This window comes from Dromiciops gliroides, chromosome 3 (genome assembly GCF_019393635.1).
Source record: "Dromiciops gliroides isolate mDroGli1 chromosome 3, mDroGli1.pri, whole genome shotgun sequence".
Classification (NCBI taxonomy): domain Eukaryota; kingdom Metazoa; phylum Chordata; class Mammalia; order Microbiotheria; family Microbiotheriidae; genus Dromiciops; species Dromiciops gliroides.
The window spans coordinates 657115414-657132299 of NC_057863.1; the positions used below are offsets into that span (position 1 = coordinate 657115414).

Here is a 16886-nt window from a genome sequence, read left to right on the forward strand (position 1 = left end):
CCCAGCCTAGCTCTCCTCAGAGACGTTGAAGGACCAAGGAAAGGGAAGCGGGCCAGACCTTGGTGGTGTCTCTCAGGGCTTCTGGTCACTGGCCCCAGAATCAGGCTGTCGTTCACCCTGGAGGGATGACCAGACCCCAGGGCCTGAGGAAGCCGGTACCTTCCATGCCCCCCCCCAAACCACTGCAGCCTGGGAGCCTCCCAGGGCTCCAGGGGTTAGTGAGGAGGGGCCCCAGTGAGGGGGGGTGCTGCCACCCAGGGGTCTAGGAGGGTCACACACTGCACAGCACGCAAAGAGTATAGAGAAGATGCCTTTATTAGCAAAGCTGCTGGCCACCACTGGGGAGGGGGGCTCAGAACTTCTGGAACTGCTTCTTGGTGCCGGCGGCCTTGGTGACCTTCAGCACGTTGAACCTCACGGTCTTGCTGAGGGGCCTGCACTCACCCACAGTCACAATGTCTCCAATCTGGACGTCCCTGGAGACACAGATCACGGGTGGTCAGCTGGGGGCCCCCCCTCACCACCACCCCTGAGCCCCTCCATCACAACCAAAGAGGCTGAACTAGATAAAGGGGGCTCAAAGACTAAGAGGAGAGACCTGACTGAGGGTGGAGTCCAGACTCCCTTCCTAGAACACACACAGGGCAAATCAAGGTCCAGGAAAGAACTGGCTCCGAACCTGGAACACACAGCTGGTGGTCACTGTTAGTCAGGAAGGCCCAGGTACTGGCTGGCTGGCTGTCTCCTTCAAGGCCTGCCTGCTGCCTCAGACAGTAAGGGCATTTGCCAAGTGCTTCCCACAGGGCACAGAGTCAAACGCTTCCTTCCTTCCCAGGTGCCCGTGTGACCCTGGACTAGAGGTCCCTTTTCTCTCTGGACTTTCATTCCAGTCAAAGTGCCCTTCCTGCCCCCAGTACACAAAGCTGGGCATCTCCAGCTTGGCACGCTCTCCCCTCTAAGAATTCCTGGTTTGTTCCAGGTATCAATGCAAAGTGCACCTTCCTATAGAGGCCTCCCCCCAATATGTGTGAAGTCAAGGAGGCAGACTCTGGTTCATGGGGCCCTCAGTACAGGGCCATGCACAAAGCAGGAGGAGGGGACTCCCCAGGTCCCACCTGAGTCTCACCCAGGCTTCTCCCTACCTTGTTGTGGGGGAAATAGGTCCCATTTGGACTCTCTAAAGTTGGGAAGGTTTCACAGATAGTGTCCCTGTAGCCCCCTCTTTTTTTTTGTGGGGCAATGAAAGTTAAGTGACTTGCCCAGAGTCACACAGCTAGTAAGTGTCAAGCGTCTGAGGCCAGATTTGAACTCGGGTCCTCCTGAATGCAGAGCTGGTGCTTTATCCACCGTGCCACCCAGCTGCCCCCCTGTTGCCTTTTAACAGCCTGAGCTCCCTGGATTCAGGACAGGGGGGGGGGGGGGTGTCACATCCCTGTCCCTACAAGCCCAGGGTCTCACCGGAAGCAGGGTGAAAGGTGCACAGACATGTTCTTGTGACGTTTCTCGAATCGGTTGTATTTGCGGATGTAATGCAGGTAGTCCCGGCGGATGACGATGGTTCTCTGCATCTTCATCTTGGTCACCACACCTGAGGGCAGCAAGGCAAGAGGTGAGGGAGGGTCCCCAGCCGGGCTGGGCTCTGGGGGCTCCTCCCACTGACCACAGACTCACCAGACAAGATCCTGCCTCTGATGGAGACATTGCCAGTGAAGGGACACTTCTTGTCAATGTAGGTGCCCTCGATGGCCTGGAGGGGAAGAGAGGCAAGGTGAGGGGCAGGCGGGCAGGGGGGGGGGGGGGGGGGGGGGGGGGCGGGGTGGGGACCGAGCTCACCTCCTTGGGGGTCTTGAAGCCCAGCCCTATGTTCTTGTAGTATCTGGGAAGCTTCTCTTTGGCGGTGTCCCCTAGCAGCACCCGCTTCTTGTTCTGGAAGATGGTCGGCTGCTTCTGGTAGGCGCGCTCTGTCTGCGGGGGGAGAGGCACATTGGGGGGGGGGGGGACTCAGCCACGGGGCTGGGGGAGGCACACAGGCCGGCTGGCCCTCGCTCCAGGGGGACCCCCAGAGCCAGTACAGAGACAGAGACTGTATAGAGACCCCCAGAGACAGGGGGGGGCGGGCACACAGAGATGGCAGGGGGACCCCAGAGACAGAGAGATGGGGCGGGCACCCCGGGATGGCAGGGGCACCCCCAGAGACAGAGAGAGGCGGGCACACAGAAATGGCAGGGGGACCCCCAGAGCCAGTACAGAGACAGAGACTGTATAGAGACCCCCTAGAGACAGAGAGATGGGGCGGGCACCCCGGGGTGGCAGGGGGACCCCAGAGACACAGAGATGGGGCGGGCACCCCGGGATGGCAGGGGGACCCCCGGAGACAGAGCGCGGAGACCTCGGAGGAGGCCGGGGCGACCCCCTAGAACAAGCGCTAGTGAGGACCCTCAGACCCACGGTCCAGAGACCCAGAGAGATGCATATAACGCAGAGACCCTGGGGTCCCGCAGCCACGTGGGGGGCGGGGGGGTCCGGCTCAGCCCGGGGTTCCTCCCTCCGCACCGGGCCCGCGCCCGCGCATGCGCGTACCTGGATGTCCGCCATGCCGCCGCTTCGCTCGTCTCTCGCTCCTCTTCTCTAGGACGAACGGACGGAAAGAGGCCGAAGAGCGGCCGCCGGGGTCTCCTTAAACACGAGGCAAGGGCCGCGCAGGAAGTGACGCAACACGCCAGAGCGGGCAGGCGGGACCAGGAGCGGAGCCGAGCGAGTGTGGGCAGGACTTCCGGGAAGCGAAGAAGGAACACGTGGTGTCCCGCTTGGGAGCGGAGAAGGGAAAAGCCTCACGTGGGTGTGGGCGGTGCCGTCCTGTGGGGCGGAACTTCCTGTGGACGCCGGGGAACGCCGTGCACCCCCCTCTTCTTTTTCCCTCTGCCAATCAATCCCGCTGCTTCTGGTAAAGATTCGCTGGCTCGTGGGGTACCCAGATTTAGGGGAGGGTCTTACCTTCCTGCCCCCTCACCCCCTTTGCAGAAGTTGGCGGGGCATGCAGTCTGACTCGATCTTCCTCTTTATTTTATTCTTTATTTTAAGGCATTCGTCTCTGGGAAAAGTTGGGAAATATACTAATTGTTATAACATAAAGAGCCTACTATGTGCCAGTGTGCTCAAACACTTGAGGTAGGGCTATTATTATCCCCATGATACAAGTGAGGAAACTGAGGCAATCAGGCGTTAAGTGACTTGCCCCGGATCACACAGCCAGTAAGTGTCTTGAGTCGGGATTTGAATTCGGGTCTTCCTGACTCAGGGGCCGGAGATGGGGGGGCCGAACCAGGGGCTACTGCAGTAGTTGAGGAGGGTGGTCATGAGCCTGTGAGTGAGAGGAGGGGATGCTGGGAAAGGGAAATTTGGATCCGTGCAGTGAAGGGGTGGGGAGACCCCTTAGGTTTCATGCCTTTGTGCCTGGGAAGGATGGTGGTGACCTCCAGAGAGATGCAGAAGGAATTTCAGAAGAGGGGAGGGCTTGGGAGGAAAGAAAAGAAGTTCAGTTTCCTTCTTTATATTCGGCAGTTAGTCTGCTGAGCCTGGAGTCTGGAAGAGCCGAGTTCAAATTTGGCTTCACACACTTAGTAGTAAGTGACCCTGGACAAGCCTGTCTGTTTCCTTCTAAAATAGGGCTAATGACAACACCCACCTCCCGGGGTGGTTTGAGGATCAAATGAGATAGCGGGTTTTTTTGAAGAATAATAAACACTTTTATTTATAGTTTTGAGTTCCAAATTTCATCCCTCCTTCCCTCCCCCCTCCCTGAGGGGTAAGAAATCAGATATGGGTTATACATGTGTAATCATGTAAAACATTACCATATTAGTAGTTTTTTTTACAAGAAAATTTGAATAAAATGAAAAATGAAAGTGAAAAATAGCATGCTTCAGTCTGTTGTATCAATATCGGTTCTTTGGAGATGGATAGTATGTTTCATCCATAGTCCTTTGAGATTGTCTTGGATCATTGTATTGATGAGAGCAGTTAAGTCTTTCACAGTTCTTCATCAAACAGTATTGCTGTCTCTGTGCACAATGTTCTCTTGGTTCTGTTAACTTTAGAATATATCATTTCATACATGTCTTTCCAGGCCTTTCTGAAAGCATCCTGCTTGTCATTTCTTTTTTTCTTTTTTCTTTTTTTAGGGCAATGAGGGTTAAGTGACTTGCCCAGGGTCACATAGCCAGTAAATGTCTAGTGTCTGAGGCCGAATCCGAACACAGGTCCTCCTGACTCCAGGGCCAGTGCTTTGTCCATTGTGCCACCTAGCTGCCCCCCCTGCTTGTCATTTCTTATAGCACAATAATATTCCATCACCATCATATACCACAGCTTGTTTAGCCATTCCCAATGGATGGGCATTCCTTTGATGTCCAATTCTTAGCCACCCCAAAAAGAGCTGCTATAAATATTTTTGTACAAACAGGTCTTTTTCTCTTTTGGGGGATGTCTTTGTGATGTAAACCTAGCAGTGGTATTGTTGTATCAAAGGGGATGCACAGTTCTATAGCTCTTTGGTCATAGTTCCAAATTGCTCTCAAGAATGGTTGTATCAGTTCACAACTCCACCAATATTGTCTTAGCCTCCCAACTTTCCCACATCCCCGCCAACATCCAATATTTTTGGATTTTGTTGTATTTGTTCTGATAGGTGTGAGGCGGTACCTCAGAGTTGTTTTCATTTGCATTTCCAAATGAGATATTCTTTTTTTTTTAATTAAAAATTTTTTTTATTTTTTAATTTAATAAAGTATTTTATTTTTTCCCCTGTTACACGTAAAGATAGTTCTCAACTTTTGTTTGTACAAGCTTTCCAATTTCAGATTTCTCTCCCTCCCTCGCCCCTCCCCTAGACAGCCGGTAATCTGATAGAGGTTTTATATATATATATACACACACAATAACATTAAACATATTTCTGCATTAGTCATGTTATAAGAGAAAAATCAGAGCAATGACGAAAAACCTCAAAACAGAAAAACATCAGCACCAAAAACAAAAGTAGTATGGTTCATTCAGCATCTATACTCCACAGTTGGGTTTTGGTTTTTTTTTCCTGGATTTGGAGATCCTCTTCTATCATGAGTTCCCTGGAACTCTTCTGTACCATTGCTTTGGTGAGAAGAATATAGTCCATCACAGTAGATCAACACTCAATGTTGATGATACTGTGTACAATGTTCTTCTGGTTCTGCTCATCTCACTCATCATCAGCCCACCCAAGACCCTCCAGTTTTCTCTGAACTCCTCCTGCTCATCGTTTCTTACAGCACAATAGTATTCCACTGTATTCATATACCACAACTTGTCCAGCCAGTTGATGGGCACCCCTTCAACTTCCAATTCCTTGCCACCACATAAAGAGCAGCTATAAATATTTTTGTCCATGTGGGTCCTTTAAAGCCTATAGCACAGTGACTGACGCATAGTAGATACTTAATACATCCTTGTTACATTCTAAGTGAGAATGTGGAGAGATAATAAAGTATTTGTTGTTCAGATGTGTCTGACCCCATTTGAGTTTGTTTGTTTTGGCTTTTTTTTGGCAAAGTACTGGAATGGTTTGCCATTTCCTTCTCTAGGTCATATTACAGATAAGGAAACTATGGCAAACTGGGTTAAGTGACTTGTCCAGAGTGTCTGAGGCCAGATTTGAACTCAGGAAGAGTCTTCCTGACTCCAGGTGCAGCACTCTATCCCTTGTACCATCTAGCTGCCCCTAAGAACAGAGGTCCCTACGTGGCACCATGGGGCACTTGGAGAAAGGAAAGGCTTGGGTTCAAATACAGCCTCGGATAGTTTTTGGCTCTGTAACCCTGGACAAATCATGTAACCTGTCACCCTCAGTATCCTAGTCTGCAAAAGGGGGATAATAGCATCTGCCTTGCAGGGGTTGTTAGGACCAAATGAAATTATTTGTAAAGCTATAGAAATGGTGACTACAGACTTAAGAGAAGAGGGCTGAGGGGGATGGAGGGAGAGACAGGGAGAGGTCGTTATTCGCTCCTCCCAGTCTTACAGTCCAGGAGTTATCCTGGACTCCTCATTCTCTCACCCCCATATTTAAGCCACAGCCAAGGCCTATAGACTTCAGCATCTCCCTGATACATCCCCAGGCCCGGTGGGTTGGCCTGCCTCGTGTTTCTCTCCACTCGTCCATCCTTCATATTGTCTGCCCCATCCTCCCAATCAGCCAAGACCCGTGAGGCTCCCTATGGGCTCCAGGGTCAAATACAAAATTCTATTTTCCACTCAAAGCCCCTCCAAACCCAGCCCTCCCCTAGCTTGCCATCAGCAGACCTGGCTACTCCGTCTCTCAGGCCAGATCATTTTCTCTGGCTGCCCCCCCCCATACCCCAAACACTCTCCCTTAATCTCTGCCCCAGGCACACCTGGTTTCCTTTGAGTCCCAGATAAATTCAGCTTTCTCCAGGAAGCCATTCCCAATGCCTTTTTTTTTTTTTTGCGGGGCAATGAGGGTCAAGTGACTTGCCCAGGGTCACAGCTACTGTCAAGTGTCTAAGGTCGGATTTGAACTCAGGTCCTTCTGAATCCAGGGCCGGTGCTTTATCCACTGAGCCACCTAGCTGCCCCCCTACCAATGCCTCTTAATGCCAATGTCTTCCCTAAGCAGATGATTTACCCTGTCCGTGGCTGGTTTGCTTGTGTCGTCTCCCGTTAGACTGGGAGCACCTCAAGGGAAGGGAATGCCTTTTATAGCTTTTTCTTTTTTTAGTTGATGAGTTGTGCCTTCCTCAGGGTCACACAGCTAGACTCTTGAGATCAGATTTGTTTGGTTTTTTTAGTGAAGCACTTGGGGTTAAGTGACTTGCCCAGGGTCACACAGCTAGTAAGTGTTAAGTGTCTGAGGCCAGATTTGAACTCAGGTACTCCTGACTCCAGAGCCGGTGCTCTATCCACTGCACCACCTAGCTGCCCCGAGATCAGATTTGAACTCAGGTCCTCCTCCCTCCAGGCATTCTTATGCACTGCACCAACCAGCTTAAATGCTTGATTGACCAGAGGAGATGGTGGGGAGAGTCCAATGCTGCAGGGCCATCCCCAAGGATGAGGGTAGAAGGAAAAAGGTCACTGGACCTGGTGATTTTGGAGAGCAGTGAATGAGGCCAGAAGCCAGATTGCAGAGGCCTAGGAAATGAGAGTAGGTGGCGGCAAAGAGAATGCACTGCTTTCTCATCAAGGTTGGGGGACATGGGGTGGTGCCTCTCCCTCCCCCTCACCGAGCTCAGGGCCCGGGCTCCCGCCCCCTCTCCTGCTTTCCTCAAACTCTCCGGTTGCCCCATTTCAGTCTTCTTGGATCCCATGAAATACTGTTCACACCTCCCCTCACCCAGGGACCCTCCTAACCTGGCTCTCACAATGACATCCTTCCACTTCTTACTAGGAATCCTCTGCTCTGGATGAGACCTGCGATGGGGCAGCTAGGTGGCGCTGTGGGCCTGGAGTCTGGGGCTTCCAGAGTGCGAAACTGGCCTGACACTGACTGGCTGAGAGCCTGGACAAGTCAAATGAGCTGGAGACAGTTCTCAGCTTCAGCGTGAGTCACCCCAATATCTCCTAGTCCTCTCAGGTGGCAAAGACCGCCAACCCCCAAAGTCGAAATCATGATGGACATCTTACAACATTGCTTTGATCGCGTTAGCGAGTGCTGCTGGGTTTGGAGCAGCCTACTCGTCTGTTTATTCCCTTTTCAAATCTGATGTGATCGTTAACATGAGGAACAATCCAAAACCATGGGATAATGGGAATCCTTCCCAGCCTCAAAAGCCTGTCACAATTGACCGAAAGTGGGAACCCGCGGAAGGGCTGCAGGCTGTCCAAAAGTTGACCAAATGAAGAGTCCTTCACTAGCACTCACAATATCCATCTAGCAGAAACAGCTCTGCACAAACTAGGCTCCTGAAACCAGTGTGCGGAAGGGTTTCTGCTATATTTGGGGGCAAGCTGCACGCTGAAAAAATAAAAACTTCCTATTTGCAAAAAAAAAAAAAAAAAGCCAGAGAAGGAATTGGCAAACCACTCTGGAAGCTTCTTCCTTTCCACCTTCAATAAATAGCCAGAGGGGCAGCTAGGTGGTGCAATGGATAGAGCCCTGGCTCTGGATTCAGGAGAACCTGAGTTCAAATCCAGCTTCAGACCCCTGACACTAGCTGTGTGACCCTGGGCAAGTCACTTAACCCAAATTGCCTCAAAAAAAAAAAAATAGCTAGCCCTTGATGTAATCCACTCACCTCCACTTTCGTTCATTAATGCCCTCTAGTAGCCGGTTCCAAATTGCTCAGAAATTACTAATGAAAACTCAGCAAGGAGTACTGTAGTGCTTAGTGTGGGTTCCCTTTCCTTCACATTGTTCCACTCAAGTGCTGAAGACTCCCAAATCAGTACATGAAACGGTCAGCCATTTCCATTTCCATACCAACAGGGCCGAGTTGCCTAAGGTCATATAGGCTGGATTTGAACTTTGAGATCCTCTCACACCACCAACCGCCAAGTTGTTTTTTTAGTGAGGCAATTGGGGTTGAGTGACTTGCCCAGGGTCACACAGCTAGTGTTAAGTGTCTGAGGCCAGATTTGAACTCAGTTACTCCTGACTCCAGGGCTAGTGCTCTACCCACTGTGCCACCTAACTGCCCCCAAGTTATTTCAAATTCAGCAAGTTCAAAACATCTCTTCCAAGTGGTGTAAATTTTAATGGAAGGCGGGACCCCAACTTCTCATACTAAATCCCACATTCAGGGTTTCACTTTTCACCCAGGTCAGTTTCCCAGGTGTCTTGGCCCATCCTCCACAATGCTGACAATGACGGTGGAGTAGTAGAAACCCCAGTGGCTTCCATTGCCAGCCAGCCCCAATGTTATCTCCACTCAGTCCACTTCCCTGCCCACCCAGGGTAACCTTTGACCTGTAGAACTTGTGGCTTAATCCAAAAAGGAACACACAGTGGGGCACTTCTTTCCCAATTCCCCCCCTCCCAAACTACCTTCCAATTCCTCCCCCTTTAAATGCAGAGTTGCAAACTTTTCATACCCTACATCTGGGGGGCAATCTAAAGATGGGATGCAGGGACCAACAACACCTAGAGGTATTGACCTTTGCTTAACAGGCTAGATTCTCAGAACCCAGAATACAGAGTATTTTCATAATCAAGAGGTTTGGGGATATAGGAGTTGGAGAGTTGATGGCCATGGGCTGTTTCTAATGAATTAAGGGGTGCCTGAGGAAAAGGAGAAATGATGTGGGAGACCTGTGAACAGTGTTTGTGAAGAACACACAAGGAAAGGACGTAATGTTGTAGGGAAAGCTGTTCATATCCTGTTTTTTAGAGTGAGGGTTTCTTGGCTGCTTGGTAAAGGATAGGGGTCAGCAGGGTAGTAAAGTGGACCCAAACTTAAGAAGGACTCCAGAGTACCCAACTATACTACTTGAAAATAGAATTCAAAGAAATACAAGTCCAAACACACACAGGTCAGCTTCCTGGAAGTTAAAGTAGGACCAGAGTAGGTGAAGGGAAAGACTCTAGAAGAGGCTTGTCTGTTGTCTTTAGATGAGGTTGGGGGCAGGGACAAGGATTCCAGGTTAGGAAGCAGACAAAGATCAGGGATACCGAGGCAAACGTATGGTGAAATAACTAGGGCTTGCTAAGACCCGTCAGTGAAAAGGCAAAAATCTTAATGTGGGCAACAATGGGCCCTAAATGGCTTTTAACCAAAATATGCTTTTAAAGATTCAACGTTTTATTTATTAAGCACCCAGGCCGTGGGTACAATGCAGTATAGAGACTAAGCTCTGTCCTTGAAGATATTCGAGCACCACAGGACCTCCCCCTCCCACCCCCTTTCCAAGGTGGGATGGAGCCACAGCTCTAATCTAGGCCCTAAGTTCCCATGGTCCACTTAACCCCAAGGAGGGGAAACCATTCTTCCTAGAGGCAGGCAGACATCCCACCTTAGGACAGTCATCCTTCCTTCCTCAGTTAAGGACATGCCTAAAAGCACTGAATGTCCTTCCAAGCCCTGCTTGCTGTGGGGGTGCCCCAGAGGGCTCTCTCCCCCGATGGAAGCCCTGGCACGAGGGAACAGAAGGAGGAGCCAGAAGTCCAGTTGCCGTAGAGGATAGACTTTATTGGACTCACACCAGCAGCCCGTGTTTCTTCAGCACCTTTGTATATTTGTGTATTTTGCCTTCCACGTTCTTCTCAGCTTGCTTGCGCAGTTTCTGTGGGAGAAAACACAAACTGTGATTGTGGGTCCAGGAACCAGGCAACTGAGACCCTCCTTCGCCCTGTGGCATCAGCTGAGCCATGTGGCTTTGTCGGCAGGACCCTGGAGGTATCCGAAGACCATCGTGAGAATAAACATCATCTGCCAGGTGTTCCCTCCCCCACTCCTTTCCCAGAACCTAGAGCTCACCGTGAGCTTCTTTTTCTTTCTATAATGGATCTTCGCTTTCTCCTTCCTCTTCTCTTCCAAAGTAGCAGTCACTGCCTGATACTTCCAGCCGACCTCGTGGGCCAGGCGCCCCAGATAAGCAAACTGGTGTGGGGAATAGATTAAAAAGTTAAATCAAGGACCCCCTTTCTTTCCTTCCACCAAAAACCAAGAAACAGGGTGCCGGTAATACTTCAGCATCCCTGGTTCTGAGATGAGCTCCAAGAAGTTAAGTTTCTTCCTGGACTTGAACACTTGACACTATATCCCCGACCCCAACTCCCTTATTTGCACTCACCTTTCTAGTTGGCTTCAGTCTGACAACTTTGAGAGCAGCTGGGACAACCATTCGTTTCCGCTGCAAGGAGGAAGGAACCAATCAGTGGGTGTTGGCAGAACACAAGGAATGCTGGGAGAGATGAGACATGGAATGCCAGTGCTCTATTGAGGGCACAAGAGCAACGTGGAGAAGCCCACCTCCCACCTTAGAGCCAGTCTGGCAAATGGCGTCTCAGATAACAATGCTTTTCTCAGGGAAATATCAAACAATGTAGGTAAAACAGACATCACTGACGCCAAAGCCAGGACTCCTTCCCTTCGGGATGAGCTCACCTTGTCATAGGGTGGGGGAATGCCATCAAACACCTTAAGGCGTTCCAAGGCAGCCTGACCACGCTTGGTCTTGTGGGGAAGCATCCCTAGGAACAAACAAACAGTTTATGGTGAGAAGCTGAGCCTAGAAATCCCATCCTCAGAACAGGCCCCCCTCAGAGCTCAGATGGAGGTGCATGGATCTTTTCATCTCATGGTCGCAAAACTCGAAATGGGATAAACTTCGGCATCATCACAGTCTCAGCGTGCCCGGCCCCAATCCCACCGGCGGCAGGTTCGGAGACTGGTCCTCACCTCTAACGGTCCTCCAGAAAATGCGGCTGGGGGCTCTGAAGTGGTAAGGGCCTCTCGAAGGGTTTGTGTTCATTCGCTTCCGGAGGAAAGCCAGGTATTTCACTGGGGGAGGGAGGAAAAGCCTTTTCCAAAAATCCATCTCCACTTTCTGGGGAGTCTTCTTTCCCCACCCCCACCCCCACGCGAACCTCTGGCATCAGCTGAGCCTTGAAGGCAGAATCAACACTGACCCCATGGGGGGCCTCTGCAGACCATCGTGAGAAAGGACATCACCTGCCAGGAGCCGCCCCGACCCCCCCACCGCGCCCCCCGACTCACGCTTGTTCCGGTAGAAGTTTCCCGAGATGTTGATGCCTTCGCAGCGAACCACGACCACCTTCCGCCCTGCGCGTGGGAGAAGGGGCTGGGTCAGTGGCACAGGGGCTGGGGGAGGGTCCCCCGCGGGGAGGGGGAGGGCCGGGGCCAGGCCTCAGAGCGGTGCATGGTTTGGTCTCATGGTCGCGAGACTCGAACGAAAGATGGTGAATGTTCCTCATCCCCGGCCTCGCCGCGCCCGGGCCCCCTGCCTCCCATCCCGGGCCCACGCGGGGCGCCGCCCGCACTTACCCAGGAGGACTTGTTTGGCCACGATGGCCGCCAAGCGGCCCAGGAGATGACCCCGCCCGTCGATCACCAGGACCTGGCGGGGCAGAAAAAGACGCGGGGGTCAAGGCTGGCCCAGAACCCCGCGCCCACGTGACCCTTCCCCGGCCGGAGCCTCGGCCTGGCCGGGGCGAGCCGGTCCCTTAGGAGCGCGGAACCCACAGCTCAACCCCTCCGTGCCCCCCCACCCCCCATGGCTGGGCGGCCCGGATGCCGCTCGCCGAGGCTTCTCGGGGAGTCTGGGCCCAACGCTGAAGTCAGAGCACTCACCTGCCCGTCCGCCATGGCCGACGCCGTCCGGAAAAAGAAGGAGCGCTTCCACCCCGGGGCCTCCTTATCCACCTCGCAGGGGCGCCGGAAGTGACGCGCAGCCGCCGCGGCTCCCTATAGGTCGAGGAGCGCCTCCCTCCTCCCCCAGGGATGGAGAAGGGCTGCGGCGCAGGCGCGGCTGCCCGATGAGGTCGCACGCTGGCCTCTGAAGTTCGGCGCAGGCGTAAAGGCGGACGCTTCCTGGTGAAGCTGAGATCGTGCGTCTCGGGAGGGAGGCGGGGCTCCTGAATTATTCACGTGGTCCTGCTGCAGGAGCCTTGCCGGCCTCCATGTCTGTGCGGGGCTCCTTGCGAGCGTGCTGCTGCCATCTTTGTGAGGGGCGATCCGCCCCATGTGCACGCCCTCGCCGGGCCGCCTGTGAGAGGCTGCAGGGCCACGGGGCGCCCGCCGATGGCGTTCAGACCCGGCCTTCCCGCCCCAGCCCCTCAGCCCGGCGTCCAAAGCCGCCTACCGGTTGACCCAGGCGGAACAGGCTCCGGTTGCTTAGTTACTAGCCGTGGACCGTGAGCGTGGCCTCAGTTCCCCCTCCCCCCCCTGCCAGGGATGGTTGGCTCTCTAGACTCTCTTCCAGGCCTTTCGTGGGGACCTGGTCACGCAGCGTCTGCCAGAGACCCACAGAGACGGGGAGCTCACTACCTGCCCTTGCAGGCCGCCCATTTCACCCGTGGACGAAGCCCAGGGACGCTGCAGGGGGGAGGGGGGGTCGCTGGGGAGCCCTTTTCTCTGGCCCTGGCAAGCCTTCATCTCCTCAGAGAGCGGGAAGCCCCGGCCTTCTCTGCCCCCCACCCAACACCCCCAACCAACCCCCCCCCAGCTCTTCCTGTGTGATCAGGGCCCAGGCCGGTAACCCTGAGGCCAGCCAGGGCACCTCTTCCTTTGACCCGGCTCTGTCCACAGATTCCACCGACAAAAGCTATTAGAAAATGTTTTATGTACATCTTTGGAGCTTTGTACAGGGTGGGGGGCCGGCAGGGGACCCCTTTCAGGAGAGAGAAGGGGCAGCGCCCCTCTTGGAGAGGACACCTCAGGCCCCTGCAAGAGAGTGGTCACTCGGGCTTGTTGAAGAGGGGAAAGAGGGCGGTCTTAAGCTGGGCTGCTTGTGGGAGGCTTCCTGCAGGAAGTGGCCCCAGCTCCTGGGCTTGGCCTTCAAGGCTCTCCAGACATCCTCCTCTTCTTTCAAAGCACCATCAACTGCATATCCTGGGGGACAGAGTCTGGGGGGCCCTAGCCACGACCCCCAGGCATGGAGTAAGCTGCTGTTTGTGTACATAGGAGAGGGGGGCACGCACCATCCCACCGGAATTGAGCTAAGCCAAGCTCACCTGGGGCATTAGGGACTTGGGGGATCCTGCTGGCCTCAGCCGCCTCCTCCTTTGCTTCCACCTCCAGGAAGCCACCAGGATCAGTAGCAGCAGGACTGGCAGCATCCCCAGGGATGGCAGAAGGAAGTTGGAGGGCTTGGGTGGCCTCGGGGTGTTTCCCAGTGCCCCTACACTGCCAGGTGAGGGGAGTGTGGAGACAGGGGAGGGCTCTGTGGGAAGGAAGATGGGGATGCTGGTGAGAAGCTACTGCTACTGGCTGTGCAGTCCGAAGTCCCGCCCTCCCCATTTAAAAGGAGAGGGTTCCCCCTGGGCACTTCACCTGGCTGGCAGCGATACTGTTGGCAGGACTGAAAGCTCTGACGAGTGATGAGGGTCTGCAGGGCCCCCAGGTGACTGGAGACACCCAGGAGGAGGTGAGAGATGTTGGCTTTCCGGAAACGGAGACAGCTGGGATAGGACTGGGGAGCCAAGGAAGGGCTAGGCTGTCACACGCCATATGAAGCCACCCTTCTCGGCCCCATGGCCTCTGGAAGAACCAGCCCTGGCTGCAGCTTGGGACAGCCCGATGACGGGCCTCTCTCTCCCTTTGAAGCTCCCCAGGCCTGACACCACCACATCCCTTCATGAAGGGCCCAAAGACGCTGCGGAGGCAGGAGGCACCTAGGATCTTTTGAGGGGACAAAGAGCAAGGGACTGACCTGGTTGATGCATTGACTGACGAAGTTGACCTCGGTGTACACAGCTTCTAGGGGGTCCTGCAGCTTACTGCCGGCCACCAGCTTCAGGCGACCCAAGGTTTCCTTCGCCAAGGCCAAGTGCCACAGGGGCCAGCACTTTTCATCCTAGTGAGAGATGGCCAGATGCCTTGGTCCTTGGGGGAGTGAGGGTTAGGGACACCTGGGTCCTCCCTGTGGGGGGAGGCTTTGGAAGAGTGTCTCTGCCCCCCAACCCCATGTTCCCACCAGACTCACCACCTGAAGATTATCTGGGACATCCACTGGGTAATCCCTGAGCATGTAGTCAGACTGTAGGGAGAGAAGCTTGTTAGAGGCTCACCTGGGGAGCCTCTGGAATTAGGTGAGACAGAGACAGACCGGGAAAGAAACAGACACTCATCTATATTCCCAGGCTGAGAGAAACAGGTTTAAACTCTGCCACAAAGGCATAAACGCAGAGACTGATCATTCAGAGACAGATCCAGAGAGACAGAGTCTTGGAGAGCCCCAGAAATAGGTATTAAGAGTAGGAGGCTTAGAGATCTGTAGTCTGTGGGATACATTGAGAAATAAATTCAGAGGCTCAGAGAGAGAGAGAAAGAGGAACGTGAGGCACTCAAGACCAAAAAGTATAGACAGGGTGAGTAGTCACAGGGAGCAGGAGCAAGGCCGTGAGTGCTGACTCTCACCAAAGAGCTGATGACCTGCAGGAAGGTGGAGCTGATGGGGTTGTACAGGAAGGTGCAGCTGTCAGTGCTGGTGGCCTCCGAATCCAGGGGGAGCAGGAACAGCAGGAGCAGCAGCCTGGAGGCCTGGGATGTTGAGGAGACACAGCTGGAGAGAGACCCACGGGCCCTTACCCTGGGGCTGCACCTCTTCCATCCTGGTTCTGGCCGGATGTCTGCTCCCCCTGCTTGTCTCCTCAGTTCTGATGGTAGCCATCTCTGCCTCTCTTGCCCCACCCCTGTCACTCTCTCTCCGGCCTCCCCTCCGTTGGCTCTGAGTTTTCCCATCCCTATCTCTGTTTCCATCTCCTAAATCTCCCTCCTCCTCTCTAATGCCTGTCTTTCCTGTCTGAGCCCTGGCTGGCTCTGGCTCTTTCTTCCCTGTCTCTGCCTCCCCTTCTCCCCCTCACTGTCTGTCTGTCCCCATTTCCATCTCCTAACACTGTCCATCTCCATTCCCCTTTATTACATCCCTGTCTCTGTCCCTCTTGGTTGCCCATCTCTGTCTGTCTTCCTCCTTGATACTGATGCTTCTCCTCCCATCCTAATCTCGGTCTCTTCCCCTTATCCCTGTCTCCATCTGTTGGGAATACGCACAGTGAGGGGCCGGGCTGGGGCGGTCATCTTGAGTTGGGGCCCCTCATGCCGCTGCCGGGCCCTGGGGGGGACAGAGCCGGCTCAGCCAGGGACCCAAGCGTCCGGGTGCCCTCCCCCAGCCCCTTCATGTGGCTAAGTTTCCTCCCCCACCCTGCTTCCTGCCCCCGCCTCAATACTGTGAATCATGCCCAATCTTCCAGGAAGGCATCCCATGCCTCAGTTCCCTTGGCAACCCAGGCACCCCCTTTCTCAAACCCCTTGGAGACCCAGGCATCCCCTCCCCGACCCTGCCTCCTCAGGTAGCCAAGCATCTCCCCCAGCCCTAATGGAGATCTATGCAAGTCCTCCCTATCTTAGCCCCATCAAAAACCCAGACACTCCCCCTCTCTCAGACCCCTTGGGGACCCAGACGGCCCCTCCCCCAGCCCTTCTGGGATCCAGGCATGCTATCCCAGCCCCGCACCAGGGTCCCTGTCCAGGCCGGGAAGGCCCAGGGCAGGTCTGGGTCCAAACATCAGAGATCGAAAGTGAAAGGTATTTTGGGGAAAAGTTTGGGAATCCATGGGGGAGGAGCCCTCTGGTGGCTTTGAGTTGAGCTGCAGGAGGCAGGGGACGCCTGGGTCCTACTTCAGGTCTGAATCAGCTGGGAGTTGGGAGATCTGCTTTCTAGCCCTCTGTTGTAGCCCCTGTAGAGTTCCTGTTCTCGGTTTTATCCAGGGCTCCGTCCTCTTCTGAGGAAGGAGGGGGGTGGACTGGAAAATCTCTAAAACCCTTAGAGCTCTGAGGTTTTGAGTCCAGAGGGACAGTACCCAAACAGGCAGAAGGTGTCTGTTGTCAGAGACAGCTGGTGGAAGAGAAGAGATGCCAGAGAGGACAAGCAGAGATATCAGCATGGAGAGACAGAGAGATTCACTAAAAAAAAGTTGGTGGAGGGAGTGAAAAAGTCTGAAAATACATACAATGTAACACCAGTGGGCCCACCACTCTGCCAATGGGGGTGGGGACGGGGGCTGGACATCATCTACAGACTGACCATGTATTGCCCCTCAGAAGACTGAGTGCTTCTCTATTGTCTTTTTCATAGATGAAAATACACGCTGCTGTTTACCGATTCAAACACTTCACGCTACACTGGTGCATTGTTGGTGACACTGTTGAAGGGTT

At 53.8% G+C, this 16886-nt stretch overlaps 3 protein-coding genes and 5 non-coding genes across 10 annotated transcripts; all 8 read right to left on the bottom strand.

Annotated features, from left to right (window-relative positions):
* Window positions 1-297: 297 nt before the first annotated feature.
* RPS11 (ribosomal protein S11) lies at window positions 298-2739 on the bottom strand. Its single transcript, XM_043999207.1, has 5 exons — window positions 2581-2739; window positions 1834-1965; window positions 1672-1747; window positions 1459-1588; window positions 298-476 (listed from the first exon to the last, which is right to left on the bottom strand). Exons 1-5 carry the CDS (start codon window positions 2593-2595, stop codon window positions 353-355), a joined length of 477 nt encoding a protein of 158 aa, XP_043855142.1. The 5' UTR covers window positions 2596-2739; the 3' UTR covers window positions 298-352.
* Window positions 2740-10152: 7413 nt separating this feature from the next.
* Window positions 10153-12419, bottom strand: RPL13A (ribosomal protein L13a). The gene is made up of 8 exons (XM_043998967.1): window positions 12303-12419; window positions 11997-12069; window positions 11709-11774; window positions 11391-11492; window positions 11097-11182; window positions 10783-10842; window positions 10467-10589; window positions 10153-10272 (listed from the first exon to the last, which is right to left on the bottom strand). The coding sequence occupies exons 1-8, from the start codon at window positions 12315-12317 to the stop codon at window positions 10186-10188; spliced, it is 612 nt and encodes a 203-aa protein (XP_043854902.1). The 5' UTR covers window positions 12318-12419; the 3' UTR covers window positions 10153-10185.
* LOC122752364 lies at window positions 10338-10423 on the bottom strand. Its single transcript, XR_006356116.1, has one exon. It is a non-coding gene; the product is annotated as a small nucleolar RNA SNORD35 (small nucleolar RNA).
* On the bottom strand, window positions 10989-11062 carry LOC122752354. Its single transcript, XR_006356108.1, has one exon. It is a non-coding gene; the product is annotated as a small nucleolar RNA SNORD34 (small nucleolar RNA).
* LOC122752353 lies at window positions 11253-11338 on the bottom strand. The gene has a single exon (XR_006356107.1). It is a non-coding gene; the product is annotated as a small nucleolar RNA Z195/SNORD33/SNORD32 family (small nucleolar RNA).
* Window positions 11578-11668, bottom strand: LOC122752365. The gene has a single exon (XR_006356117.1). It is a non-coding gene; the product is annotated as a small nucleolar RNA SNORD35 (small nucleolar RNA).
* LOC122752352 lies at window positions 11854-11936 on the bottom strand. Its single transcript, XR_006356106.1, has one exon. It is a non-coding gene; the product is annotated as a small nucleolar RNA Z195/SNORD33/SNORD32 family (small nucleolar RNA).
* An 874-nt stretch (window positions 12420-13293) lies between the features above and the next one.
* Window positions 13294-16739, bottom strand: FLT3LG (fms related receptor tyrosine kinase 3 ligand). 3 transcript variants are annotated; one of them, XM_043996142.1, is made up of 8 exons: window positions 16186-16739; window positions 15723-15783; window positions 15090-15212; window positions 14656-14709; window positions 14383-14526; window positions 14004-14142; window positions 13685-13893; window positions 13294-13586 (listed from the first exon to the last, which is right to left on the bottom strand). In XM_043996142.1, exons 2-8 carry the CDS (start codon window positions 15747-15749, stop codon window positions 13539-13541), a joined length of 744 nt encoding a protein of 247 aa, XP_043852077.1. In that variant the 5' UTR covers window positions 15750-15783; window positions 16186-16739; the 3' UTR covers window positions 13294-13538. The 3 variants fall into 3 exon arrangements, with proteins under 3 accessions (XP_043852077.1, XP_043852078.1, XP_043852076.1); XM_043996143.1 differs by lacking the exon at window positions 16186-16739 and having other exon boundaries at window positions 15723-15848; XM_043996141.1 differs by lacking the exons at window positions 15723-15783; window positions 16186-16739 and having other exon boundaries at window positions 15090-15703.
* Window positions 16740-16886: the final 147 nt, after the last annotated feature.

What these genes read in the sequence shown, in the direction of transcription:
- RPL13A (XM_043998967.1), bottom strand. An exon ending in GGCCAAACAAGTCCTCCTGG is followed by an intron (nt 11,775 to 11,996) that starts GTAAGTGCGGGC and finishes TCCCACGCGCAG; the next exon opens with GGCGGAAGGTGGTCGTGGTT. An exon ending in GACTGAAGCCAACTAGAAAG is followed by an intron (nt 10,590 to 10,782) that starts GTGAGTGCAAAT and finishes TCCCCACACCAG; the next exon opens with TTTGCTTATCTGGGGCGCCT.
- FLT3LG (XM_043996141.1), bottom strand. Translation starts at nt 15,431, where the DNA reads ATGGAAACAGAGATAGGGATGGGAAAACTCAGAGCCAACGGAGGGGAG. An exon ending in TCCCAGATAATCTTCAGGTG is followed by an intron (nt 14,527 to 14,655) that starts GTGAGTCTGGTG and finishes ATCTCTCACTAG; the next exon opens with GATGAAAAGTGCTGGCCCCT. An exon ending in ACAGTATCGCTGCCAGCCAG is followed by an intron (nt 13,894 to 14,003) that starts GTGAAGTGCCCA and finishes TCCTTCCCACAG; the next exon opens with AGCCCTCCCCTGTCTCCACA.
- RPS11 (XM_043999207.1), bottom strand. An exon ending in GCTTCAAGACCCCCAAGGAG is followed by an intron (nt 1,748 to 1,833) that starts GTGAGCTCGGTC and finishes CTTCCCCTCCAG; the next exon opens with GCCATCGAGGGCACCTACAT. An exon ending in CACCTTTCACCCTGCTTCCG is followed by an intron (nt 477 to 1,458) that starts GTGAGACCCTGG and finishes CTGTGTCTCCAG; the next exon opens with GGACGTCCAGATTGGAGACA.